The sequence below is a fragment of the Talpa occidentalis genome, unplaced genomic scaffold (genome assembly GCF_014898055.3).
Source record: "Talpa occidentalis isolate TD23 unplaced genomic scaffold, MPIMG_talOcc4v2.1 talOcc4.10, whole genome shotgun sequence".
Taxonomy (NCBI): domain Eukaryota; kingdom Metazoa; phylum Chordata; class Mammalia; order Eulipotyphla; family Talpidae; genus Talpa; species Talpa occidentalis.
Window position 1 is genome coordinate 87,138,695 of NW_023600993.1, and position 26,468 is coordinate 87,165,162.

Sequence of the window (26,468 nt, forward strand, 5' to 3'; positions counted from 1 at the left end):
CCCCATCGGCCAGCTGCCAGTGATCCTTGCAGCTCCCATCTTGTCATGGGTCCCATTGCCAGCCTGGTCAGCCAGCTGCCTGTGCTTCTCCCAGTCAGTCCTGTCCTCCATGGCCCAGACAGACCATACCCGGGCACCAGCCAAGTCAGAACTCATGCAAGTCTTTACGTCAGTCTCTCCACCTTCTCTCCTTCAGAGGGGCTGCTGGGAGTGGGCCCTCCTGGAGGGGCACTCCTGCCCCAGCCCAGGCATCCTGGTAGGCCCAAGAGGAGAGTCTGAAGGGTATAAGGGTGGAGAAAAGAACGGAGAGAGCGAAGGCACAGAAGGTGCCAAGCCAGGGCCTAGAAAGCCTACCAGGAAATCCCAAGAGGCAGAAGCCTCTCAGGCCGGGTTACAGAATCCAGCAGCTCTGTCTTCATGGAAGAGCAGTCTTGGGAGGGACAGGATGTGACCACCCTTGGGTGTCCCATGGGACTGGAGACCCTGCCTCCCCCTGGCCAGACTCACCGAGAAGGTGCTGCAGATGAGGGTTTGGTCAGCCCTGTGGAAGTAGGTGCTGGTGATAGGGAAGCTTCCCAGGGCAAAGAACTTCCCGCTGAGGGACTGCAGGCACGTGTACTCCTGCAGGTCCCACACTCGGATGTTCTGGGGGACAGGAAACAGAATACAGGAGGCTGAGAGGGGTCTGTGGGGTCAGGCTGCACCTGAGGCCTGAATGCTCCTGGGGCGCACCGAGCAAGCCCATTGCCCTGAGACCACGTATCACAACCCCTTGGCAGAGATGCTGCTCTGCTCAGAGGAAGGAACCGAGGCACGCCGCACCCCAAGCTTCCCCCAGGCCGCTATCCTGCATAGGCAGCTGATGCTCAACAGCTGAATACGAACCCCAGACCCTCACCAGCTCCTGCTCCAATTCCCCCCAAGCAAAGCCACGCACAACACAGAGTGGACCAACACAGTTGCTGAGAAGACCCACCTGTCCCGAGTGGCCCCCTCATGTTCATCCCGGGGGGAGCTGTTCCTAGGGACCCCCTGTGGGAGGAAGTCTCCCAGGACCCTCTTTGCCCAGAGGCATGGACTGGAGTGGACCGGACACCGGTCCACCTTCTGGCTGTGCCCAGTGCTGACCGTGAGGGCTCCAGCAAACCTGTCCCCCTGCTCCAGCTTGGCATCCTTTGGCAAAGGTACTGATGCCCAGCTCCCAGGGCTGCTAGGAGAACTCTACACAACCTAAGTGTGAGGGTGTGTTGTGGAGGGTGGCCTGGGTGACCCACGGGCCCCGACAGCTCTTGATCTACTGAGTCCCAGAAGACACTGCCTTGTTCCCTGAGGGAGGGCATCTGGAGCCGTTGGCCTGCACCTCCACACTGGTCAGAACACCTGAGCTGGGGTGGAACCTGAGGCAAAGGCTGTAGAGAAGCTAAGTGACAGGGACTTTGAGCAGTGGGAATCCTGGGCCTTTAAGGAAGGTCCAGTCAGGCCCTGACAACCCAGACGACCAAGAATATCTCACTAGAAAATCAAGAAGTGAGTTCAGTCTGAAGGGAGGAGAATGGCTCCCCTACTAAGTGCCAGACATGGCAATGCTCTTTTATTGCCAGTTCTCCTTTAAACTACCAACAGCCATTTCTATGGATGAGGAGACTGAGGCTCGGGAAAGAGAAGGGCTGTGCCCAGGACCATGAAGTACAAAGCCAGACTGGGCAACATGGGAACCTGGCTCTGTGGACTGCTCACACCGGGCCGTCAGACCCCCAGGCGCCCTCACAGTGCTCCCACCTGGCACACCTCCCTGTCAGGTGTGGGACCACAGGTAAAGAGCCCACACCCTTCTCCTGGGTCTCAGACTCCCACTACCGTCAGCCTCCTGGCTGGCCCAGCTCGATCACCAGCCCTGAGGCCGTCGTCTTTCCTGGAACAGGAAGAGCTGGGGGGCTTGAGGGCCAAGCTTCCCAAGGGCAGCACCTTGTCCTTAGAGATGCTGAAGAGCACGCTGTTCTTGTCGCTGCTTATGAGAATGTGCATCACTGACGTCTGATGCCCCTTCAACATCCACACCGGCTTTTTCGAGAAGGGACTCCAGAGACGGATGAGGGGGTCATAGCCACCAGTCACTGCAGTCAAAACGTGGTTTTTTTTTGTTTTTTTTGTTTTTTTTTTTTAAAGATTTTATTTATTTATTTATACAAGCACTGGGTACAGTCAGAAGCGCGGGAGGGTGAGAGAATTCACCAGAGCCAGAGCGGGGAGCAGAGCAGGCGGACAGATGGAGGACACTGCTGAGGGGTGCAGGGGGTGGCAGGAGAGGTCTGCGCGCCATGTGGGACCCTCGCCCGGTAGCCGGGAATCAAACCGGCACTGCAGAGGCTGCGGGCAGCTTGGCAGCCCAGCGCTCAACCACTGCGCCACCGGGGAGGCCCCAAAACGTGGTTTTATCAGCCCCCCGGGGCTACACCCTGACCTCCAAGGACCTCAGACCCCAGCTAGGTTTGGCAGAGGAGGGGGCGTCACTACAATCCATCCCTCTGCCCCTCCTGCCCACCCACACCAACAGTCTAGGTGGCGCCGTGTCATCAAGCCGCCCCTGTGCCTATGAACAGGGTGGTCAGACACAGCAGGGCCTTCTCGCCTCTGATGACCCCCATGCCCCCGGGAGCCTTTACCCCAGTTCTGACAGACCAGTAGCTTCTGCATGACTTGAAGATAACTTACCCAGGAAGTTCTTGTCTGCGCAGTAATCAAAGCAAAGAATCCCTTTTCTTAAATTGATCACTGAAAACCTACAACAGCAAATGGGTGAAGCTGTGGGCAGGGAGCACTGACTTCAGGGGTGCCTCTGAAGCCTACTGGGAGGAGCAAGAGGCAGACCTGCCGGTGGATCCACTGAAATACACTGCTGAGGGGAGCAGCGGGTGAGACAGGAGAGGTCTGCTGCGCCATGTAGGTAGCTCCCTGGCCTGGGATCAAACTCATACCACTGTGGCTGGTGATAGCTTCACAGCACTGAGACTTTAACCCCTGTGCCACCAGGGAGGCCCTGAGCTGAGTTTTGAAAGGACAGTTTATACAGAAAAATCTGGAAGAATGATTATAAAAACCATTACTTGAAATTATTTCAGGCTGACTCATTCATCCAAGAAATATTTACTGGCTCCAAAGTCTTCCAGGATTACAGAGGCATAGATGAGATAGCCCTGTCCTCACAGAGCTTCTGTTCCAGAGGAACGCAGCAGGCACAACAAAGGAACAGACAGGGAGATGTGTATTTACAAATGACGGCAAGTCCTGCCGGTGATTTTTGTAGGTGATAACTGAAAGCAATGGCTGCTGGCCAGAGAAGGGAATGGAAGGTCTGAGGGGCTCACAGGGTCATGGCAAGCAGTTCAGGCGGGAGATGCCCATGGCTTCAACTAGGTGTTGAAGTGAAAGAAGAGGGGAAGCAAGAAGCGCAGTTCCCCTCCACCCCACCTCCGCTCCTGGGTCCTCCGGCCAGCCGCCGATTCATTGCTGGCTCCAACCACCTGAAGAACTAAACTCAGGCTGGTTGTCAGATGCAGACCCTCAGGCCCACGGTGTCTTGGAGGCCAAGGCAGAGTTGGGTTGCAATTCCAGATCCCACCTGCAGAGGTCAGCACCAGAAAATAGTGCCAAGCAAGCGGTCAATGGTGCCACCTGCCGACCAGTATGTGTACTACAGTCAGACAGGAAGGAAGAGGTGCGAGAGTGGAGGGGGCCGGTGCACCAGTGTATAAATATATTCTCCAACCTATATATATATAGGTTGGAAATATATAGGTCAAAATATATCTCAAGGGCCTCCCTGGTGGTGCAAGTGGTTAAGACGCAACCTATGAAGCTATCCGCAGCCACTGCAGCACCAGTTCAATCCCCGGCTGGCCAGGGAGCAACCCACATAGCACAGCCGACCTCTCCTGTCTCGCCCGCTCCCCTCAGCAGTGTACTTCAGTCAATCTGCAGATTCTGCTCCCCACTCTGTGGTGAATCCTCTCACCACCACCCCCCACCCCGCACCTCTGGCCTGTACCCCTGTTCTTGCATGCATAAATAAACAAAAATAATTTTTTTTAAGAATGTATTTGGCCGGGCCTCCCCGGTGGTGCAGCGGTTGAGCGCTGGGTTGCGAAGCTGCCCACAACCTCTGCAGCTCCGGTTCGATCCCCGGCCACCAGCGAGGGTCCCACATGGCCCGCAGACCTCTCCTGCCGCTCACTGCTCCCCTCAGCAGTGTCCTTCGGTCCTTCTGCCTGCTCTGCTCCCCGCTCTGGCTCTGGTGAATTCTCTCACCCTCCCGCACTGTACCCAGTGCTTGTATAAATAAATAAATCTTTTTTTAAAAATGTATTTGGTCATCCAGATAACCAAAATGTACTTCTCATATACATTTAGTTTTCATGCACAGTTCCGAGCTCACAGCTCCCAAAATTTAGGAATTTCCTTGGTATGCAGTATTAAGAGGGTCTCTTGTGTTAGTGAAGAGAGTCTCTTGCTGTGTTAGTGAAGGTGACTTTTGGAAAACCCCTGAAGACGGGGCTGCCAGGGAGAACAACATGGAATGGATGCTGGGGCCTTCAGGAAGCGGAGTAGGGCTAGAGGTAACTTCAATTTCCAATGGCCAAAGAGTTAATCCACTAAGTCTGTAATGAAGCCTCCATAAAAACTCAAAAAGGAGGGGTTCAGAGAGCTTCTGGGTTGGTAAACATATGGAGAGTTGAGGAGAATGGTATGCCTTTTCCCCAGACTTTGTCTTATGCACCTTTTCCATAGCTGTTTCTGAATTATATATCCTTTATAATAGGCCAGTGATCCAGTGAGCAACGGTGCTTCCTGATTTCTGTGAGCTACTTTAGCAAAGGAATCAAACCTGACCTGGGTCCTGAGAACATCCAATCTATAACCAGTTGGTCAGAAGCACAGAGAGCAACCTGACTCATGACTGGCATCTGACGTGAAGGATGGTCTTGGGAAACTGAGTCCTTTATCTCTTGAATCTGAGGCTGTCTCTGGGCAGACAGAGTCAGAATTGAGCTGAATTAAATTGAATTACTGGACCTTGCTGGTGTGTCCAAGAATCACTTGTTGGTGTGGAGAAGCATCCACACTCACTCCGGTCCAGGAACCCTAAACTCTAGAGTAGTCAAGGTCATAGACACAGAAAGAATATGGTTGCCAGAGGCTGGGGGGGTGGGTAGGGAGAATGGAGCATTATTGTTTGATAGATAACAGAGTTTGTTTCACAAGATGAAAAGAGTTAAGGGGGTGGATGGTAGTGAAGGCTGCACAGCTGTGTGAATGCACTTAGAACCACTGAGCTGCACACTTAAAAATGGTTAAGATGGGGCCTCCCCGGTGGCGCGGCGGTTGAGCGCTGGGTTGCAAAGCTACCCACGGCCTCTGCGGTGCCGGTTCGATCCCCGGCTGCTCCCTGGCCACCAAAGGAGGGTCCCACATGGCGCGCAGATCTCTCCTGCCGCCCGCTGCTCCCCTCAGCAGTGTACTTCGGTCCTTCTGCCTGCTCTGCTCCCCGCTCTGGCTCTGGTGAATTCTCTCACCCTCCCGTGCTTCTGACTGTACCCAGTGCATGTATAAACAAACAAACAAACAAATAAATAAAACATGCCTCTAAAAAAATTAAAAAAAAAAAATGGTTAAGATGGCAAATTTTATCCAAGGTGTATTTCAGCCCAATTTTTAAAATAACATACTGGACTTCTAATGAAGCTGGGATTCAACCCCACCTCTAACACGGCCACTTCCCCTTCTCAAGTCTCAGAGACTAGATCAGCTAGACTAAATTAGCCCGACTCCCCCAGGATTGAATTTCCTTCTGGAAAACGACCAAAACCAGGAGTGGCAGGCAGAGACAGGGTCTAAGTGGTCCTCACTCCCCTCCACCCCGTACCTCACCAGCTGCTCCCTGACACCAGCCTCCCATCTCCTTCTGGCCCTGCTGCTCCCCCAGACCACTTGCCTGGGTCTGCTGCTCATTGCACAGCCTGCTCAGGAGCTAAGTGTCCTGGATGCAAAGGCTGCAGGGAGGAAGGCAGGAGGAAAACCACCTTGCACAGCACCTGCTCAACTCCAGAGGCAGAGGCAAGGGCAGTAAGGGCGTCACCCCACCCCCCTTTTACAGAGGAGAGCACAGAGGGGAGTCACATTCACTCCTTCATTCAGAGGACAGCTTTCTGACCACCTATTTGCACTATGTACCACCTTCTATGCAGTTTTGCATATAAATTGGTAGATAGAAGGGGCCTGTCATAGTTTTGCAGCTGGTGGCAATGCCAGAATGATTCAAACCAAACTCTATAAAAAGTTCTCATCATCAAAACAATATTGATCACTATGGAGGGGATGGATGTTAACTAGGCTTATTGTGGTGATCATTTCATAACAGTTACATGTATAGGATCACAATGTTGCACACCTGAAACTAACGTAATGCTATATGTCAAGTCTCAACTAAAAAAAAAAACAAAACAGCACCCCTATTGTAACCACTAAGCCTCACTGGCAGCCCACAGGACACTGCACAACCCACAGGAGATGCCACTGTCCCCAAGGTAGGCACATGCCAGGCAGGGAGTGCCCAAAGAAGCCAGATTCCCCCCCAAAGCACCATCACCACCCACCCTCTCCCAGTCCAGCCACCTCAGCCTGGAAAAATGTGCTCCTTACTTGAGGTCTTCTACGCAGTCTCTGGAGGGCAGTATTGTCAGCACCAGAGAGGACTTCTCGATGGCTGAACAGGAGGCCACCATGTTCAGCTGGGGAATGAACTTGACCTGTTCACACCAGCTGGAATGCAAGGCCTGGGGAGAGGTCAGCAGTGGTGGGAGACCTGACCCAAAGATAGTCTTCCAAGGCTCGTCCCCAGGACAGAGAGGGAACTAAAGAGGCCCAGAGGTCCCCGTGTTCAACATCCTTCCAGTAATCACAGCTCTGCAGAGTGACATGGCCCTGTAGTCCTCATCCAGGGGTCTGTAATCCCGCCCCCACGAAGGCAGGAGAAAGGATGGATTCGAGTCTGCCTAATCCACAGTCCCTGTTATCCACAGGAGCCCCACCCCGACGAGCCTGTGCTTCCTGGCCCCAGCGCTGCCCCCCACATGTACCAGACCATTTATGCTCGCAGGATGTGTGGTGCACAAGGCTAATATCTGCTGCAGCTGGCGTAAGCCAGGCTGCTGCCATAAGCCAGGTAGCCGCGCCTGATCACACTGGCTATGGCTCTCAAAGTAGCCACGAACTAGCCTGCTGTCTCCACAGCAGTGGTGGAAGCACTGCCAGGGTGAAGCCCTGGGTCTCCTCAGTGCAGGGCACCTGGTCTTATCCAAAAGGTGGAACAGAAAGTGGGCATGAGAGTGACAGAGGAGATTCCTGGCTTTGCTACCAAAAGTAACAACTAACACTTGATCAGCGGGCTTCTGCTGAGTCTCTGACCCGAAGCCCCAGAGAGGCGAGAACTCAGCTGTCACAAACATGAGGCAAGTCCCCCACCCCCAGGCTCAACACACCAACAGCTGGACCCACCAAGCTTCTCCCACCAGACTGACTCAGCAGCTGCAAAACTGACCTCATTACTTACAGAACTCAGCAAAGGCCAAAAAACTAAAATCAAATCAAACAAACCACAGCACCACCTGTGGGAAAACTAAAGTTAGTACAGCCCTTTAAGGTACTGCTACAGACATTAAAAAACAGTACTATCTAACTAGAAATCAACCTCAGAAAGTAAGCAGGAGAAACTGCTAATATGTGCAGATGAACAACATACTACTAAATGACTCTTGGCTAATGAGGAATCAAAGGAAAAATTTTAAAAACCTGGATCCAAACAAAAATGAAGCATGAGTTACCAGAAACTTTGAGATGCAGCAATGCAGGTCCACCTCAAAAAACAAAGATCTAAAATAAATAATCTAATCTTACACCTTAGGGCACTAGAGCAAGAACAAGCAAAACTAAAATCCAGTAGAAGGAAAGACATGACAAAAATTAGAGCAGAAATAAATGAAACAGAAATCAAGAAGACAGTACAAAGATCAAAGAAATGGAAAACTGATTCTTTGAAAACAGAATAAACAAGCTTCTAGCTAGACTGGGGAGAAACTTCCATTAAATATGTAACAGGGTGGTCCCCAGGAAAAGGGGAGGTTCCAGGTTCTCTGCCCCACCCAGGAAGGGGTGGCGCTGACAGGGAAGAGAAAAAGCTGGAGAGGAGACTGGAGGAGGAAGGAAGAGAGGATGGAGAGCAAGGAGGAGACCTGGAGGAGGCACAGGGAACAGAGAGACATGTGAAAAAAACACCTTGCTTCTTGGCCTTGGACTAGTTGAAAGAGACGTGGGTGAGAGACCCATGGGCAGGTTAACAATGGCGGAGTTTATCTTAATTTTGATTTTGCTCTTTTCCAGACTTGTCTGGCCATTTCTGTTCCTAGGTCCCCACCAGGAGGTGCCTTAGACTTGTGGCAGGCTTTCAGGCCTCAGTGGCCCTGCATTGGGCCAACCCTGTTTGGCTGGGCATTTACCCACAAGAGCATGGGTAACTTCGGGTGCTTGATTTGTAAACTATACTCTTTCCTTTCTCTATGTTGAACCCTAATTGCATTAAAGTTCCTTTCCATTAAAGGTCTTAAGCACTAGAGTATGTTTTGTCTTAATGCAGCAGATGGCAGAACCTATTTAGAGTGGGCAGGTTTGGGGGTCTTGGGGTGCCCCTCATCCTGGCCTGTAACAAAGAGAATCAGAAACAAAAGAGGAGAGATCCCAAGAAATATCTTTGAAATATAGAGGGTCGTAGTAGGAGACCACTGTGACCATCTTTGCACCAATACATAGATAAACTAGAAGAAATGGACAAATTCTTAGAAATATACAAACTTCTGAGATTGAATCAGGAAGGAAGAGAAAACCTGAACAGACCAATTAGAAGCAAGGAAACTGGAACATTAATCACCCCATACTCCACCCTGGCATCTCTCCCAGCTGGCTGTTCATGAATTCTTTTATAAGACAGTGATCTAGTAAGTAAAATGTTTCTCCGAGTTCTGTGAGCTGCTTGAGCAGATTAATCAAACATGAGGAGGGGGGTCATGAGAACCTCTGATTTATAACCAGTTGTTCAGAAGCAGAGGTAACAACCCGGACTTGGGACTGGCATCTGAAGAGGGGCAGTCCTGTGGGGCTGAGCCCCTAACCTGTGGAATCTGACGCTATCTCTAGCTCTGGGTAGGGAGTGTCAGAACTGAGTTTGACTGTAGGACACCCAGCTGATGTCCGAGAATTGATAGGAAAAAACACCTAGTTGGTGTCAGATTCCTCTAAGCACTGCAGGGTGAAGGCAGAAAGGCAGGGCAGGCAGAAAGGCTATTCTAGAGTCATTGACTAGGAACCTGGAGGATGCACAGGGGGTGGAGCACAGCAGCCTGAAGGAAGAGTATGTGCCAAGGTCCTGAGGTAGGAAAGGGCTGGTGTGTTCAGAGAAGGTTGCCTGCCGCAGAGTAAACAAGGAGAAAGCAAGAGCGGGAACAAGTAAGGGGACAGGTCATCTCAGGTCCTGAGATGGGGAGAAATTTTGTTCAGACATGATAAGTTACAGGGGAGTTTTGAGCAAAGGAGGGATATGATTGTATCTCTAGATCATAATTCCTCTAGCTGCTGGATAGAAAAAGCACTGCGAGGAGAAAGAAAGTAGGAAGACAGCCCAAAGCCACCGCAGTCATCCAGGGGACTGGTGGTACGTGCTAGGTGGGGGCTGAGGATACAGACAGAGAGAGACGCGAGCCGCGCTTGGGATCCAGATAAGGATTGTGCTGGCAGAAGGGAGCAGAACTGAGCTGCCTCAACTAAGTTCCCGCAGACCAAGCCCCGAGGTCTAAGGCTGTCTCCAGGGGCAAATCCACTCTGTGCTTTATTTTCGAGTGGTGACGTGTCAAGAGCGTGGCCATGCTAACAGGCTAAGGACAGATGGCTTACCTTCAGTCGGTAACTTCTAAACAAGGGGGACATCTCACTCAGGAGCTTCTGCACGGAAACTGTGAACCACTGACTGTGACCTGATTGGGGAGAAAACCAAGGCCTGGGTCCCCAGCTCTTCCCTTTTGCCAGACAGGTCAAACTTCAGAGGGCAACTTAAATTAGTTCTCAACGACTATGTAGCTGAGTGACGCCCATCTATCAGTACACGCTTGTCGAGCCTTGCTGCGTCCTGGTGAGTTCAGAGGGATGGACTCAACACCCAGACCACAGGCCCGGCAGATGAGCACCACTGCCCAAGGGCCCCCTGCCAGCCCTTGGCAAAGTTCAAACCAGAGTTTGGGGCCCCTCACTCTCCCCAGCAGCTGCAATCTAAATAAGTTGATTCTCCACGAGGAATTTCCACTGACCAGGGGTGGAGAATGAGCTGAGGCCCTCGGCGCTCTCATTCTGAAAGTAACCACGGGGGACTTTGCCATGCTTCATTCACACCCATGCCCCCTCGTCCAGCAAACAGTTTCAAGAAGAGGCTGCAGGCTTGCATCAAAAACCAAGCACGCCTGGAGCACCTGCACTAAGCACAGCGGACTGGGAGTGCCCCAGCACAGAAACCACCCTCGGGGGCAGCTGAGTTCCCCAGAGAAGCACAGTCAGGCACGAGCTGAGGGGCGGGGACACAGCAGAACCTGCGGACCAGGGGCCAGGCATGGGCCAACCTCCAGAGCAGGGTTTAAGCAGGTAGGTCAGAAGGACAGAGTGGGGACTCAGGTCCGAGGAAACTCCCAGGTAAAAGGGAGAAAAGAGAGAGAGGGTCTGAGGGCTTATATCAACCCTTTTGCCGCTACAGAGTTACCAACCCCATCTTGCAGGGCAGGCGGAAGCTTGAAAAGAAAGCCCCAAGGGGGATTGTTACTCAAGGTCACTAGATCCCGGCAGGCTGTGCACGGGGCAGTTTGCCCACCTTCTGTCCCACTAGGCCGGGCGAGCCAGGGCAGGGTGAGAGAGGAAGTTGCCAGGCACCTATAAGTGCCTCACAAAGTGGACCATGACAACAGCAGCTTGCTCCTGGCCGCGGGTGGGGGACCGTAGGAGGCAATTACCCAAAGCACTAGGCACAGAGAGCTCAACAGAAATCCCTGCATTTATTCACATGCTGCGGAGTCGAGCTTTCCTCCAGACCCGCAGAGCCCACCATTCTGGCAAACTCCCTACCTCCTCCTCCCACCACCCAGGGGTGGCTCTCAGCCAAAGAGAACAAGCCCTCCTCATAAGCAGGTGCAAATTAGCACTCTCCCCCCAGGCTGAGAGGGGGCGAGTGATCACCACTGGTCACACAGCTGGCATGGGTACATCTCCCAAGATGAGGAGGGTCCTGAAGCACCCCCCACAGCCCTCAGCTGCACAGCCTCCCACCTGGGTTGACCTTCTCTCCCGCAGACCCCTGGAGCTGAGCATGCAGAGCTCGGCTGCCTGAGCTGAGGGAGCCAGGCTTCTCGAGGCTTCCAGACAGGGAGGCGGGGAGCATGAAAGGTCTCTTGGGGCAGGGCAGTCTCCACCCCCTCCCCAGAGTCTTAGCTACCCCATTTGGAGGCCCTGGGGAAGAAGTGGGGGTTGAACAGCCCGTTGTTCACACTGTCAGAGATGAAGATGATGACATTGCCTTTGGTGTCCCCGTAGCAGAACACACCTCTGCGATAGTCAGACCTGGGGAGATGGAGACACACACAGGGCTGTGGAGCTGGCTGGGCTCATCCGTCGCAGTCCTCCACCCTTCCTGGACTCTGCACCTTCCTCCACCCTGGGTGTGGGAACAGATGCCTCACAACTTTCTGCCCTTACCCTCAACATCTGCCAAGCATGGACCCCACCACCCAGATTCAGGCCACAGGTGAACCAGGTCCAAAAGAAACCAGTACTGTTTTTAACCCAAAATAAAAGAACCCCTGTTCCTCCAGCTGCTCTTTGTCAAGTGACCCCTACTAATGGACTGAGGCATTCCCAGTGGGCGCCCCAGTGAGACCAGCCTCTGCCAGGGTATCCTTGCTGACTTGCAAGGAGAGGACGTGGAAGGGGGCCCTGATGACTCCAAAGTCTGAATGATTGTGAAAGGTGGACCCGAGAGAAGCAGCCAGGAGGGAAGACTCTTTACAGGGCTGTTTCCAGAGAGGCTTTTGGGGGGTCCCAACCCCACCAAGTCATGTAGCTGCTACCAAGATGCCAGTCTCCCACAGGACTCACCAGTAGTCCATGACCAGCACACAGCTGTCCAGGTCCACGAAGGTGAAGACCCGGTCACATCTGTGCTTACTAATGTCAAAGAACTCTAGGGAAGAGACAGAAGAGATGTGTCCCAGGCCTCAGAATTAAACAGGATTCCCACAGCTTGTGCCTGAGCAGTGGGGCATGTGCCTTTGTTGGTGCCAAGCCAAAGCCAGCCTCTCCTCTGGCCTCTGCTCAGCCAGCCTGTTCAACAGCAGCAGCAGCTGCTCTGATGGAGGCAGGCATTTCCCCACCTGCCATTCCCAGTGCAAGCAGCCCCACTGGAACTCCTCTGACAACCAACCCCAGCATCCACTGTCTGCGGGCAGTCCCAGGCCACCCCAACAATGGGCAGAGGCTGTAGCAGCAGTGGCCACTACTCCAGAGCAAGCCGGCCCTGGGGCTCCTGAAGTAGAAGCAATCCCCAAGTCTCACAGTCCCTGTTTTGGGGCTGCTGGGAGCAGCACTGGGCCCCACTAGGATAACTGGGTACTGTGACTCCCTGAAGCTTCAAGGAGAGAGGCCTGCAGCATGCCAGGCAAACATGAGCTTCCAATAGCAGCCTGCCCTTGGCCACTAGGACCCATGTCCCAGCACTGCTGCAGGACTCCCTGCATTGTTATACACAGCCCCATTGAGGGGTGCTCAGTGCAGTGTGTCTTTGGTCCCACAGAGGCCAGCTCTGGCCGTGGCTCCCCAGAGCCCATCAGCCCACAAGCCTGCCCTGCTCTAAGTGCCGGTTAGGTCTGGACGGGCACCAGAGTTTTCCCTTCTGTGTCTGGTACTGGGATTGTGAATGGACCAATCAGGTTTGAGCTCATTAGACCAATCAAGTTTGAGCTCCCCAGTTGTCATTCAAATCCGTGAGCTATTATGTGGATTGAAAATGGAATGAGCTGACTGGTGTTTAACTGGCACCAATCAAAGCTAGGATTGAAAAACAATCCAATCAGGCTTGTTGGGTGGGGACCCTGAAGAGGATATAAGCAGCTCCAGGACCTTGTTGATGGGATAGCACCATTTTGCACAAGTGGTTTTGTCTAAGACTACTGGACACTGTGAACAGTATCGGGGCTAGGCAGCTGGCCACTTGTAGCCTTAGAAACTCTTTCCTTTTTTCCAACCTCCTGTTTGTTCAATAAGCCCCATTGTTGTACCCTGAGCCTGAACAGTCTTGCAATTGTCAGGGCATGGGTGAGAACCCACAATGACCTGTGTGCCCCATCTTGGCGCTATTTTAAGTGGTCTCCAGTGACAATGAGCAGCTTCACTATCTATCACCAGGCAACACTCCCAGAGAGCTCTAATCTACACTCAGTTGGCACGGTGCCATATCTCCGCAAGTGCAAATGCCTAGCTTCCAATGGCTGAGCACAGGCCTGAGCTGCTGCCAGTGACTCACCTATCTTCTGGTCTGTAGATGCAACAGCAACCAGGTTCATGTTGTGGAGACACACCATGTCCATAACCCACATTGGCTGGCTGTGAAACCGCTGGATCTGGTTAAGAGAAGGAACAGAGGAGACCTGGACTGGGTATCTGGCCCAGGAGAGCACATCGGGAGCGCAGGGCCCCCATTAGCCTTCTCCTGCCACCCAAGACCCTGGATCCAAACAAAGACCTGGTATGGATCCCAGCACCATCAAAGCCACTTATGATGGGGACTTGTATAAACTCCCTAACTTCCTGCATCTGTAAAATGGGCTAAAGAACACCCAAACTGGGCCTCCCCTGGTGGTGCAGCAGTTGAGCGCTGGGCTGCGAGGCTGCCCGCCAGCCTCTGCAGTACTGGTTCGTTCCCCGGCCGCCGGCGAGGGTCCCACAAAAAAAAAAAAAAAAGAACACCCATCCTCACAAATCCTTTCTAGAGCAGTTTAACAAGCTCATCAAAATCTTAAATGGGCTAGTATTCAGGATCTATTTCCCAGTTGCATGGATAGATGTGTTCACATGTACTCATGGGAAGTGTAAGCAAGGCTGGGAGGTCTTCTATGAACCCACACCTCAGACACCGCCCAGACATTAGGAACAGGAGTGTGCATGCTGTAGAGTGTGCATGCCAAAGTCTTTCATTAAGTAAAAAGGCAAGATAGAAAGCAACATTGCAATATGCTACCCACTCTAGCTAGAGCCCCAAAACTGATCTAGCAGTTGCCTTCTGGGAGAAGAACTGGGGTTGGTGAGTGGAAGACTCCTTTCCCCTCTCTGTCCCTCTGCATGTCTGAATCTTCTTGTTTCATTGTGCTGTCTTGGACATGTAACATGGTAGCCATATTTCTATGTCTATTTTGTCTGATTCTTGTTTACCATCTGTGGGTGTCACCAGTCAAAGCCGCTTATTAACAAGAATCTATCCTGCCAGGTCGTGAGGAACAAAAAGGAATTGTGAAAGCTAAAGCGTCTGGTGTGCTACCCAGGCATGGGTGCCCCCCACCCATGCTCTGATACCAGCCTACGCTACACTCGCAGACAGCACACTCAGGCAGATGGAATTTGAGCTGTTATTATTCCAGGCAGGGGACCCTACCTTGAGCAAAGGCCTATGAGCAAAAATGAGCTGCTATGGTCAAGGAAAAGAGAAGGCCAGCTTGACAGTCTGTGGGCTGGAGAAGATGGGGAATGGGTTGGGATGATCAGCTAAATAACTTGTATTTTGCTCCAGAATAACACCACAGGCCCTGAACAGAAGTCTGCAGACAGGAGTGCAATCTGCAGAAGGGTTCTCGTTTTCAGGGTCCATGGTCTAAGCAGCCTGCACTTGCAGCCCCAGCTCCTGGATTTTCAGACAGTTCGTCTAAGTGAATATTCAGAAGGGATGAGGAAGACAGGCACAGGAGGGAGGCTTTGCCATCAGCACTCAGGACACCAGGACTAGAGAGGCCTGTGCATGCTCAGGGCCCCCCCAGAAGGCTAGAGTAGTGAGGAAAATTGGCCAGGGCCCCCTCAGGCCTCTAAACCACACACAATGGAAGTGATGGTAACACTCATCACCCCCTTGTTAAGAAAAGAAACAGGGCCCTAAGGCATTCTGTGACTTGCCCAGGGTTGCAGCTGGGAATTAAAGCCCTGGCCCCACCCCAAGCCTTGGGGCTATCCACCTGCATGACCAGGGGCTTGCAGTGGGTGTTTGCAGAGGGTGCTTGGCAGCTCACACTGGAGAACATCTACTTGTCCAAGCAGCCCCTGCAGGGAGAAAGCCAGGTCTGCTGGGCCTTCCAGGGGAGCTTCCTCTGTCTTCTTTGGCCCTCCCACGCTTTGGCTCATGATGGGTATTGAGGGGCCTGTGTAACAGACACAACCAGAAGTTCAGGCTATAATGAGCACTCCCACCCTCACCCCCACCATCACTAAATAAATGCACAGAGGAAATAGAGTGGAGTGTGCTGGAATCCCTGGTCTCAGGAACACAGGTATTATTCGTCCTCTGGCTTAGGCAACCACACACACCCAGGAGAGTCGTGGCCCACCACAGTCCTTAGTTCCCTCCCCAGGCAACTGGAGGTAGAGGAATGATCCAGAACTCTCCCACCCAAGGGATGACCCCTGAAGCTACTATGATGCCCTCTGCATTTACACAAGGCTCATCAAAGCCTGCATGCTCATCAAAGCCTGCCCGCTGCTGGCCTCATTCTCAATAAGCCTTTCTTCTCTGGAGACTTGTGCCTTTCTCGTGTGCTAGAGGATTTGGGGTTGGCTGGCAACACCAAGTACAGAGGGTTTTCCTGTGTGTTTTCTCATTTATTGCCCTGGCTGGGAGCTGAGAGCACAAAGACAGTGATGTCAGCTTATATTGCTCAAGGACTTGCTGGGGGCTGCCTGCTCCAAGCACCAGCCATGCATTATGTCATTAAATCCTCCCACAGCCCAGCAAGGAGGTATTATTATTAGTCCCATTTGGACAGATGAGGAAACTGAGGCACAAAGAGCTAACCAATAACTTGGCCAAGGTCACAGAAGGTGATAGGTGGAATCCAGAACACATGCTCTCAACCGCTCTAATTTCCTACTTGGTTCAAGCAAAGGGTTGAGTTGGCACAACCTGGTGATGGAGTGGATGTGATGGGGAAAGAAAAGAGGCTAATTTCTAGCACAGTAGCCATGGTTCCTGAGATGGAACACAGGAAAAGAAATCCTGGTGGGCACAGAGGGCTACAGGGACAAACTGAGTTTGAGGAAGCCTACTTAGAGAATAAAAATGTGAGACTCAAGGTCCACAGCAGAGCCAGGAGCTGTGACTGTACATGCAGGCTGCTTAGACGACAAGCCCAAGAACGAGCCCTCAGGATCGGGGTCACCTTCACTACCAGGGTGCTCTACGTGTGGATCCCTCACCTTAAAAGAGTTGATCAGTAAGAAGGACTCAGACCAGATCTGCAGTGTCCCGTCCTTGGTGACAGTCACGAAATACCCAGTCTTCTTATATCGCTGAGTTAAGAACTGCACTTTCACCACCTCACAGCTGTGGTTCCTATGGGAGGCAAAGAGAGAGAGAAGTGGGGGAGCAGGGAACACAGAACAATGTGCACAGAAGAGGAAAGGCAAAAGCAAGCAAGAGCTTCACACATACACACACACCCCACTGAGAAATTGGCACAGGCCCTGTGACGTGGGGGACTCTGCCTTCCTCCTTCTCCATGGGAATTGCTACCATCATCACTGGTGGCCAAGAGAATATAAGACCCAAGTCTGATGCTACGTGAGGGGGGCGCCAGAAGCTGTGAGCTTATCCCATGAAAAAGCCAGTCACTTCCTCATGATGGGATGGGTCAGTGGAAATTCAGAGGTTTTTGCAAACCTTCTTTTATAGGAATAATGGCCCACAGAAGGGAAGTGGAGTGGGGCCTGCCTGTGATGGGAAACCGAAATAAGTTTCCAACAACTGCTGTAGCACTCTGGGGTGAGCAGGAACCAGGGCCCAAAAGTCAGATAATAGTGAGTAAGCGAACAGTGAGAAACCAAAGCACAGACACGCAACTCTTCAACTCCATGGACAGGTTCTGAGCACAGAAAGCAGTTCCTGGGGCAGGCCTGGCCTCACAGAGGCCTGGCCTCACCGCTCAGCCTTCCTGGCAAGTCGCAATGCTACCTCCTACCTTCCTGCACCAAAGTTGGCCAAGTCGGCCATCTTGGGCACCACATTTTGACACCCATACACAACACAGCCCACACTCTCATGCTTGATGTGCATGTGCTTTAACCCTTGCAGGGCAGGTAAAGTTACCTCACCCAAGCACTCCAATCCCTTCTCCAGCAGAAACTTTCCCAATGTTGGTGTGGATACGACCTTACCCAGAGCTCAAGGGTCACTGTGAAATTCTACTGTTACAGTCTTCACAGAGGAGAGTGGGAGTGGTGTCTCGGTACTCTCCCTGCCTTAAGCCTACTGCTCTGTGAAGAGTCTCAGTCATTCCCTGAGCATTATCACCTCCAATTCCACCTCAGGGCCAAGAGACAGGGATAGAGGCCAAGACTCCACAGTTGAGGGCAATGACAAGCGGACAGGCCCCAAGGGAAATATCACCTCTGCGAGTCTTGGTTTCTTCTACATGATGATGGCCCTGCCACCTCCTCAGATGGAGTGGGGATCAAGGAAATGCTGCATTTGGGGAGCTCAGCCCAGGCTCAAGAAAGGTGAGTCAATTTTTAAAAGGTACTCTTTCATGAGGATAATTAAATATTATTTGGCTGTTTTCTCTGCCAGATTGGAAATGCTCTGTGGGTGGTGGACTGAGCAAATAAGGAGAAAATAGGGGCAAGTTTCTTGGCATTCTTGGTTCAGACCCTTTAAGCAATCTTGGGAATCTAAATGTCTCAAGAAAAATGGAAAAGCCAGGGAAGGCTTGGCTATAACAAGCCAAGTTTTCATGTCAAAACGTATAAAATCATCATTCATATTTATTGGCTAGTCCTCAATTTATTCTTGACCCAAAAAATTGTTAAGTGCCCTTTTGTGGTTTTCATTAAGCCACCCACTCTATTATAAACTTGCGGTCTGCTCTAGGTGTGGCCCCCTGAGGGCAGACCCACCCACAACCCCTCCCAACCAGGCTGGAAACAAAGGTAGGCAGTCACCTTGTATCACAGAACCTGGCTCCCCAGCCCCAGCCACCTGCACCGGGCAGCCAGCCAGTGCCCAAACCCAGGCTCGGGAAAAGGAGCCGGGAGGCTAGGGTTAGCCAGCTCAAGAGGCCTGAGGCGATCCCTGGAGAATTCCCCATTTTCAGGGAGTTTAGAGGGGTGGGTGCAGTCAGGATCATGGCCTAGAGACAGGTCAAGGTGAAGGTCCAGGGGACCAGTCTGGGAGGAGCCACATGGAGGAGAGAGCAGGCAGGGTCAGCCAAAGGTCAAGGCAGGGACAGGCCGCATGCTCTGGAGTGGTGGACTGCCCCTTTTGGGCCTGGCGTGCGGGAGAAGAGCTGTTTCCTGCAATGGCTTGTATGCTCTGTCACCTGTCCCTTCTGTGTGAGCCATCTGTGCCCTGTGGACAAGCCCCCAGACGCACTCAGCAGCAGCTGTGAGAGGAAGCAGCAGGAGCTGTGCGCCATGCTTGGGGATAGGGACTGTCAAACAGAATAAGCCACCACTTTCATGTGACCTCTCAGAGCCTGTTTCCTTGTCTGTATATGGGCTCCCGCCATGCTTACCCCCACATCCAAGGTTTTGAGGCTGAAACGAGCTATAAACTATCAAGCACCAGGCCTGGTGCCAGACCTTTCATGACCCCCAACAAAAGTGGCTCTGGGGTAGAGGAAGGGGCGCTCACTGCAGATGGCCCTCGTCTTGTTTAAGCACACTCCTTCAGTTCAGGGAGAGGGTCCTTACAGGTGGATGATCCTCATGGGGAGCTGAAAGCGCAGGCGATACTGGCTCTGTGCCATCTTCTCTTTTCCTTGGAACTCCCGCATCATGTAATCCACGTACTTCTCCTGCCTCGGGAAGGAAGGACGGAAGGCGTCGGCCAAACGGTCTGAGCTTTGGGTTTGGGGAAGCCAGGCCTGGCTTCCGGTGGCCCCCCATCTCTTCCCAGCTCCTTCCAAGGGGCTCAGAAGCCACAGAACTATTCTTAAACCTGGAATATCTGAAGGGCTCTTGCCCACAGCACATAGCAGCGCCTCCCTCCTTACTGGGTGTCTGTAACGCTAAATATATCTTCACCTCACTTCACTCCCCGCATCTCGTTTAAATTCCTTTACTCACCGCCACTCTCTGGAGAATAAGACTGAGCGCATGGCAGTACATTGGAGCCGCCCCGGCTGCTATATCAAGCTCACGGCTGGAGAAGACCCCGAAGCCAGGCTGCTAGGACAACTCTAGACAGTACTGACCAGCCTCACGAAAATACGGCTGAGGCTGAACAGGCCGCCATATGAAGCTACACCAAGAGACAAGGAGCTAGTAAGTCTGCCATTGCTCAGGAGCAGAGGAGAATGCAAACCTGTTCATTGCAGAATAACAGAATAATAAAGAAATGGAAACCAAAAGAAGGTCCAATAACAGAACGTATGTCCAGCCTGAGGGCGGGTGTGGTGCCGCAGTTAACCCTTGGGCTCTTGAGGCAAACTCTAGACCTGAAGACCCGCTCAAGCGCTCACTAGCTCTGGAACCCTGGCTTCTCTAACCCTCCGTTTCCTGGCTTCTCTAACCCTCCATTTCCCATCTGCCAAAAGGAGGTAAATAACACCACCCACCCCGGACGATCTCCGTGAGGTTAAAGTAATACACAAAGGGCTTAGCACTGTGCCTGTTACCGTCATCACGGCTGTATCAGTATGCAGACTCTATCTGTACTTTTGCATTCTTCTGTATTTTGCATTCTTAAATGCTACATATGCTCATCATAGAAAACTTATACTCCAGGGGAAAAAAAACAAGAGTTGTGATTAGTATGCTCTAGAACCTGGACATTTTCGCATGTAACAGTCCCAGGTTTACCTGTTCCTGAGTGACTGCACAGGGCCAGGAGGTGGTTGTGGCCCTGGCTGGACTGCCCTAAGCCCAGCGGGAGGTGGTGGGCAAGACAGGAGAGGACCATAGAGGAGTGGGGGGGACCATGAAGAGGGGGATGGACAGGGTAGGGGGGAGAACCACGCAGGGGTCACTCACATGTCAGATACTCTCCTGTACCCCAGAAAGGGAAGGAGCCACAATGATCCCAGTTCACAGGTGTCTCAGGAGGGTCCCCTCAAAGACATTGAGGGTTCCCTTGACCCAGCAGGCACCCCAGGTTCCCCAGGAGGCTTTCGGATGTGTCTGCCTCCCCATGGTCAGTCGTCTAAAAGCTCTTCTGGTGCGCCACCCTCCTCCTGCCTCCAGCTTCCCCAGGCTTTAGGGCGTGCTCCTCACCCACGTCACAGAGCCCTTGCAGTCCGCGTCGATCTTCAGAAACAGCGCCTCCAGCAGCTCATCTGACAGGTTGCTCAGAATCTTCCTCATACCATTAATGAAAGTTTTCATGTCCATGGCTTCAAAAGAGAGAACACTGTCTAGTGCATCACTGGCCACAGTGTTCGTGGTGTCTGGGGGTTGAGGGGGGACACACAGAGCATCACGGTTGCGGGGTGGTCTCCGACATCTCACTAACGTTAGCTCGTTAACGCCGGCTGAATGCCTTCCACCCGCGGCGGGGCGGGGCGGGCGTTACTGAAAAGGGGAGCTCTTTTCTGAACAAGATGGACCAGGCATTGACAAAACTGGTGATAACTCTCCCCAAAAATGGAAAAGAGGAGGAAGCAGACTGTATTTTAAAAAAGAAAAGGTGGGCCTCCCTTGGTGGCGCAGCGGTTGAGCGCTGGGCTGCGAGGCTACCCGCAGCCTCTGCAGCGCCGGTTCGTTCCCCGGCCACCAGCGAGGGTCCCACAAAAAAAAAAAAAAAAAAAAAAGAGGAACTTCCAGGAACACAGGAGAGGGCAGCAAACTTTGGGATAAAAGTAATATGTTGAGTTGGAGGGCCCAGGGGCTCCCCTTGGAAATAGCGTGAGGAACCCTGGAGAGATTCTCTCCTGAGATGCAGAGCTGGCTGACTCAGTGAGGTCACTCGGGGGTGTCAGGCCATGCAATCACCCAGGGGAGCCAAAGAAGGTGGAGCAGACAGTGGGGTGGGACCAGCAGCCCCAGAGGAGCGGGCCTGGGGACTTGATCTACAGCAGCTCCCTTCAAGAGGGGTCTACTCAGTAAAGGCTGCAGAGAGGTCTTCTGACCTCCAGCTCTGTCCATGCTCATGGACGGTCATCCCGGGTCCCTCTCACACACAGAGGGACCATTAAGTATCGCTCCAGGGCCTCCCCGGTGGTGCAAGGGGTTAAGAGCAACCCACATGGCACAGCAGACCTCTCCTGTTTCGCCCACTGCTCGCCTCAGCAGTGCATTTCAGTCAATCTACCTGTTCTGTTCCCCACTCTGTCTCTGGTGAATTCTCTCACCCCCCCACCCCGCACCTCTGGCCTGTACCCCAGTTCTTCTATGCATAAATAAATAAAGTCTTTAAAAAAAAAAAGTATCGCTCCAAAGGCATACCCCCTTTGGTTATGCTTTGGAAAAGCAAGATGGAGGCTTTTTTTTCTTCCTATGTTTATTGAGGTAAAATTGGTTTACATCGTTGTACATTTGGGAGTTACAGTTAAAAACCCCCACAAGTGCATATCTTCACGTGTCCACCACCAGTGCCCCAATAATCTGCTACTCCCACCCTGCTACCCTCCCCTTCCGGTTGCTTCAGTTTTGCTGTCAGATGTTAAGAGTTCATTACTGATTTGGTTCTGACTGGCCCTTAGCATGTTTCTCTATATTCCAAGATGGCTCCTTCTTTAGCAAGGTGTGCTTTGGTCAGGCTTTCATCTGTTGCTTAATGTAGCAACAAACAGTAATCACTGCTGCTGTGGTGCTGGGTGTTTCAGGAGGAACGGGGCATAGGTGAAGAGCTCTGTAGCCTCTGTAGCCAGACTGTGGGGTTTGCCTTGGGCACCACCGTGCCCAACCCATGGTGACCCCCGTGAGGTAGTCAGTATAAAGAGACACACACGGCTCCGTCCCCGCCACAGCCTCGTGCCTTCAGAAACACTCTGGGGACGGGTGTCCTGGAGGGCCAGGCCCGCCCTGGCTCAGCAATCACAGGCTAGAGTGGAAATGGGCAGTATCAGGGAGGACAGAGGAGCCGGACCTCCTCGAAGCCCAGGCGGCCTCCTGTGGAAGGAACCAGATGGTGCAAAGGGCCTGAGGTGGTGGTGTGTTTGGTGGTGTGAGAAACTGTGGGGACGCTGTGACTGGAGCAAGACTGAGGGGGCGGGGTGGGAGGGGAGGCCGAGCGAAGCCAGCGGTGCACAGCCATCAGGCCACCGCGAGAAGTCCAAATATTTGCAGAGGGTTTGGGAAGCACTTTAAAAAGACTATGCTTATTTTAAAAAATCCCAGTTTGAAGACCAATCTTCTTATACCACAAAAGCCAATTCTGGGAGAATATTTTCTCTCTGCCCGCTCCACCTTGCCCCTCCCCATATTTCCCTACACCCAAAGTTCATATTTGAATTTCCTTTAAAAGATGCACTTGCCTGCTCCCTTGATAATTTTGAATTCATGTATGTCTTTGTTGTCATTATTTACTTTTGTGTTTTCCTTCTTCACCTGTGTTCACTCAGGGTGTGACCTCCACCAGACACCCATGGCTTCAGAGGTCAGCTCTTCACCTGAGAGCAGGGCTCAAGGCCACCCCCAATCTCACAAAAATCCTATTGTCCTAGAATACGAGCACTTTCATTCTCCTCGTTTTGGACATGAGGACACAGAGGTCTGGAGAGGACACAGCTGAGACTTGAAACAGGAAGCCAGCCCACCTCTCCATTATAACCTCTGCTGCCCTCTGGGTAGCCTGTGAGGGTCACCTCCCTGTCGCTCCACTGCTGGAGTTCTCAGAGGGTGCCAAGGGCACTAATCGCCTCTCCCTCCATCTGGCAACACCTTTGAGCCTCCTGCACCTCTCCCGCACTGTTCCCTGACTGGAACGGCTCTCCTCCCCCAACTCTTGGCAAGTAGAGGTTATTTCCTTGATTGTAAGGGGGGGCTGGGGGAGGAAGAAGAGGGGAGAAGCTTCCACCCCACAGTCTGCAGCTCTCTGTGCTGTCTGAATTTTCTAGCCACACACACTTCTGTTTTCAAGTGACATCCTGCACCCCCCCCCACCCTTTTTCTTTGTCTGTAATGCCAAGAAGTGGGGTTATGGGGGTTAACTACATTACCTCCATTCTTATATAGTTATATTTTAATATATGTTATATCAAAAATATTTAGGAAAAAAGATGTTTCCTAGCCTCCCCTCTGCCCTCCAGGGTGAAATAAGCACAGGCATGGCTGCCCCTCTGGGGACAGGGTGACAGAGGGAGGGCGCTGCAAGGAAGCTCTCCGGGGAAATTGGGAGCTACCACCAGCGGGCTTCCTTCATTTACTTTGGTGTCTGAGGTGTTGCAGGTGTGGGGGGCTGGGGTGCCTAGGAAAGCATATAGGCCTCATGTCAGAGAGCTGCTCTGTTGGGGCCTGTTGTGAAGTCTGTGTGAGCAAAGCCCCAGGCTTCTGAATAAGACCCAGCAAGGGCTTTGTAACCCAAAGCTCTGTCCCACACTGGTGCTCACAGTGCTGGGTAAAATGTCTGCTGATGAAAGGGGGCATCCACTGGGCACGTAAGCCACCAGAGTCTACTCAGGAAGGCCAAGGCAGAAGCTAAGTGCCACGCTGGTTAGAGGGCCCCCATCAGTAGCTCTCCCCTGACTCTGAGATTTCACCCTCATAAGTAAATTCTGATTACTAGAAAGTATTGGGTGTAAAGGTGAACTTTTGGTGAACTATACACTGATTCTTAAAATAACCATGTTGCCATTTATTTACCTGAAGCAATGTACTAATTGTCACCTTCCCGGTCCAAGGAATTAATATTTCTTAACAGGCATGTGATTCTCTGTGGAGATGTGACCTCCACTGAGCCAGCCTCTTTCCCAACTAGTTAATAATATAAAGCTAAGACAAGGACAAAACAATCCATACGTGTGATTCCATGGGCCTCATTAACTATTACAGTCTCCCTCAGTGTCATGCTGACATTCCTCATCCGCTGGTCCTGGTCTCCACATACCATTCTCTGAGCTCTCAGGCTCATTTTGGTTAAGAACACAAAATTCTAAAGGATTCAGGGGCCGAGTGAATAGGGTAAGACCCTCAAGGTCTCTAAATCTCATGTGAGAGATGTCTGTCTTTTTTCTAACATGTACGTCCCCTGCTAGTTTACTTTATGCACCTTTAGCTAAAGGTACATGCTCATCATGTGGGCACTTTGTCACAAAAACCACACTTCATGCTTCTGGTTTAATTTCTTGATACCTAAATGTCAAGGCATTCTGTTCTACATCCGTAATGCATTTCCTTATTTCTTCCTTTCTGTTGGTCATCATGTGTCAAAAGTGAGCACACTCAGATCCAACAGAAAAAGCCTCAGAACCACATCCTGGGAAGCAGATCCTGTGCCCGCTCCATCACAATTTCGAGATTGTCCTTCTCCCCCAGTGCTTACTCCAGCACCTTTGTTCTGGTCCAATGGACCCGGCTGTGCAACTTCCAAACTTCCACTGTTCGGAATCTAACTGCATCTTCAGAAACAGAAGTCTCAGCAAACAAACTTCTTTTTGGATCGGCAAGCCAATGTGAAATTCAATAAACTCTAATATTTTTAATTCCACATTTATAATCATTTTCAGACAAGCAAAACATGGATTACTGGGAAAATAAAAATCAGTTCTCAGCCCTGACCCATACTAAGAGCAATTTTCCCAGCACGTAAATCTTCACTGGAACAGTGAAGGCCAAAAAATGTCTACTCTTCACTACTACAGCGTCCATTTTCTTCCCCTGCCTGCTACCCTCCATCTCTCCATCCTCTTCTTAGGCCCAGGTCTTCCCTCTTCCTTTCTCTGAGAGCCTGTCCTTGCACTCGCACTGCTGGGAAGGGCTCTATCCCCAGACTGAGCAAAGTGAACATGACTTCACGCTACTAGTCTGGGTGCTAAATGGGACCCGAACCCTCCTTCAATTTTGCACCTGACCTGCTTCTTTCACCCCAAACAGAGTGGCTTCTGCTGCCCAGGAAACCTCTTGGTCAGACATGACCTTGGCCCCAGCAGCTCCACCTCTTGCCTCCTCCCAGCAGCTGCCAGCTCACACAGCCCAGAGACTTCCGTAAGAGACAAATAATCCCATTTTCTTCATCCTACATCAACTAACAGTGAACTTCCCTCCATTTAAAACCATGGCCAGTGGGCCTCCCTGGTGGCGCCGTGGGTTGAGCGCAGCACTGTGAAGCTGTCCGCAGCCTCTGAAGTGCAGGTTCCATTCCCTGGTGGCCAGGGAGATTCCCACATGGCACAGCAGACCTCTCCTGTCGCGCCCGCTGCTCCCCTCAGCAGTGTATTTCGGTCACCTGCCTATTCTGCTCCCCGATCTGTCTCTGGTGAATCCTCTCATCCTCCCACGCCTCTGGCCTGTATCCCAGCTCTTGTATAAAAATAAATAAATCTTAAAAAATAATAATAATAAAATAAAACCATGGTCAGTTTTTTTGGTTGGGTCTTTTTTTCTTTTTTTTTGGAGGAAGCTCTTTTTTTCATTGCTATGAAGAGATCTCCAAGATATATTAGGTAAAAAGCAAGAGCGGAAATTTGCTACAATTTTTTTTCAAAGGCTGGAAGAAGACAATCGTGGGAATCTTTTCACAGTGTTTACAGATATCAAATTATCACACTGTACCCTTTGAAGACACAACAATTTTATTTGCTAATTATACCTCAATAAAGCTGGGGGCAGGGGAAGCAAGGAGTGCACTGTTGACAGCACGCTGCCGCTGCGTGTAAGAAAGAGGGGGGAGGCCAGATGTGCGCCTGTGTGTGTAAAGGTCACAGGAAGCTGCAAGCAGCCAGCCAGCCGGAAGGGATGGAACTGTGCCACACAGGCTTGGGCCAAGGGAGCCCAATCATGGGAAAAGCACTTATAGAGTTTTGAATGGTGTGAACATATTACCTATTCAAAACAAGCACAAACACAGTAAAGATCATGGCCAAAGTTGGCACTGTCAGGGTCCTCTTGGAAGACAGCAGGGGGCCACTCCTGGCTGCCCAAGTGCACTTAGGAACCACCTCAGCTGCAGGTCAGACACGAATTGTCTCCCCTCGGCCTCCCTTCAC

The 26,468-nt window shown here is 51.8% G+C and overlaps 1 protein-coding gene across 5 annotated transcripts in view; it reads right to left on the reverse strand.

Annotated features, from left to right (window-relative positions):
• EFCAB8 (EF-hand calcium binding domain 8) overlaps window positions 1-26,468 on the reverse strand; it is a 53,417-nt gene that overhangs the window by 15,196 nt on the left and 11,753 nt on the right. For 4 of the 5 annotated variants that reach the window (XM_037496920.2, XM_037496876.2, XM_037496884.2 and 1 more), the window contains exons 4-14: window positions 20,599-20,717; window positions 19,078-19,181; window positions 16,588-16,723; window positions 13,658-13,754; window positions 12,235-12,319; window positions 11,576-11,700; window positions 9,997-10,076; window positions 6,697-6,830; window positions 2,713-2,780; window positions 1,966-2,114; window positions 508-645 (exon numbers count right to left, since the gene is read on the reverse strand). In XM_037496920.2, the coding sequence (XP_037352817.1) occupies window positions 508-645; window positions 1,966-2,114; window positions 2,713-2,780; window positions 6,697-6,830; window positions 9,997-10,076; window positions 11,576-11,700; window positions 12,235-12,319; window positions 13,658-13,754; window positions 16,588-16,723; window positions 19,078-19,181; window positions 20,599-20,717 (1,235 nt within the window). Of the gene's footprint in view, window positions 1-507; window positions 646-1,965; window positions 2,115-2,712; window positions 2,781-6,696; window positions 6,831-9,996; window positions 10,077-11,575; window positions 11,701-12,234; window positions 12,320-13,657; window positions 13,755-16,587; window positions 16,724-19,077; window positions 19,186-20,598; window positions 20,718-26,468 lie in introns of those variants that run through there. The other variant, XM_037496914.2, reaches the window with a different exon arrangement.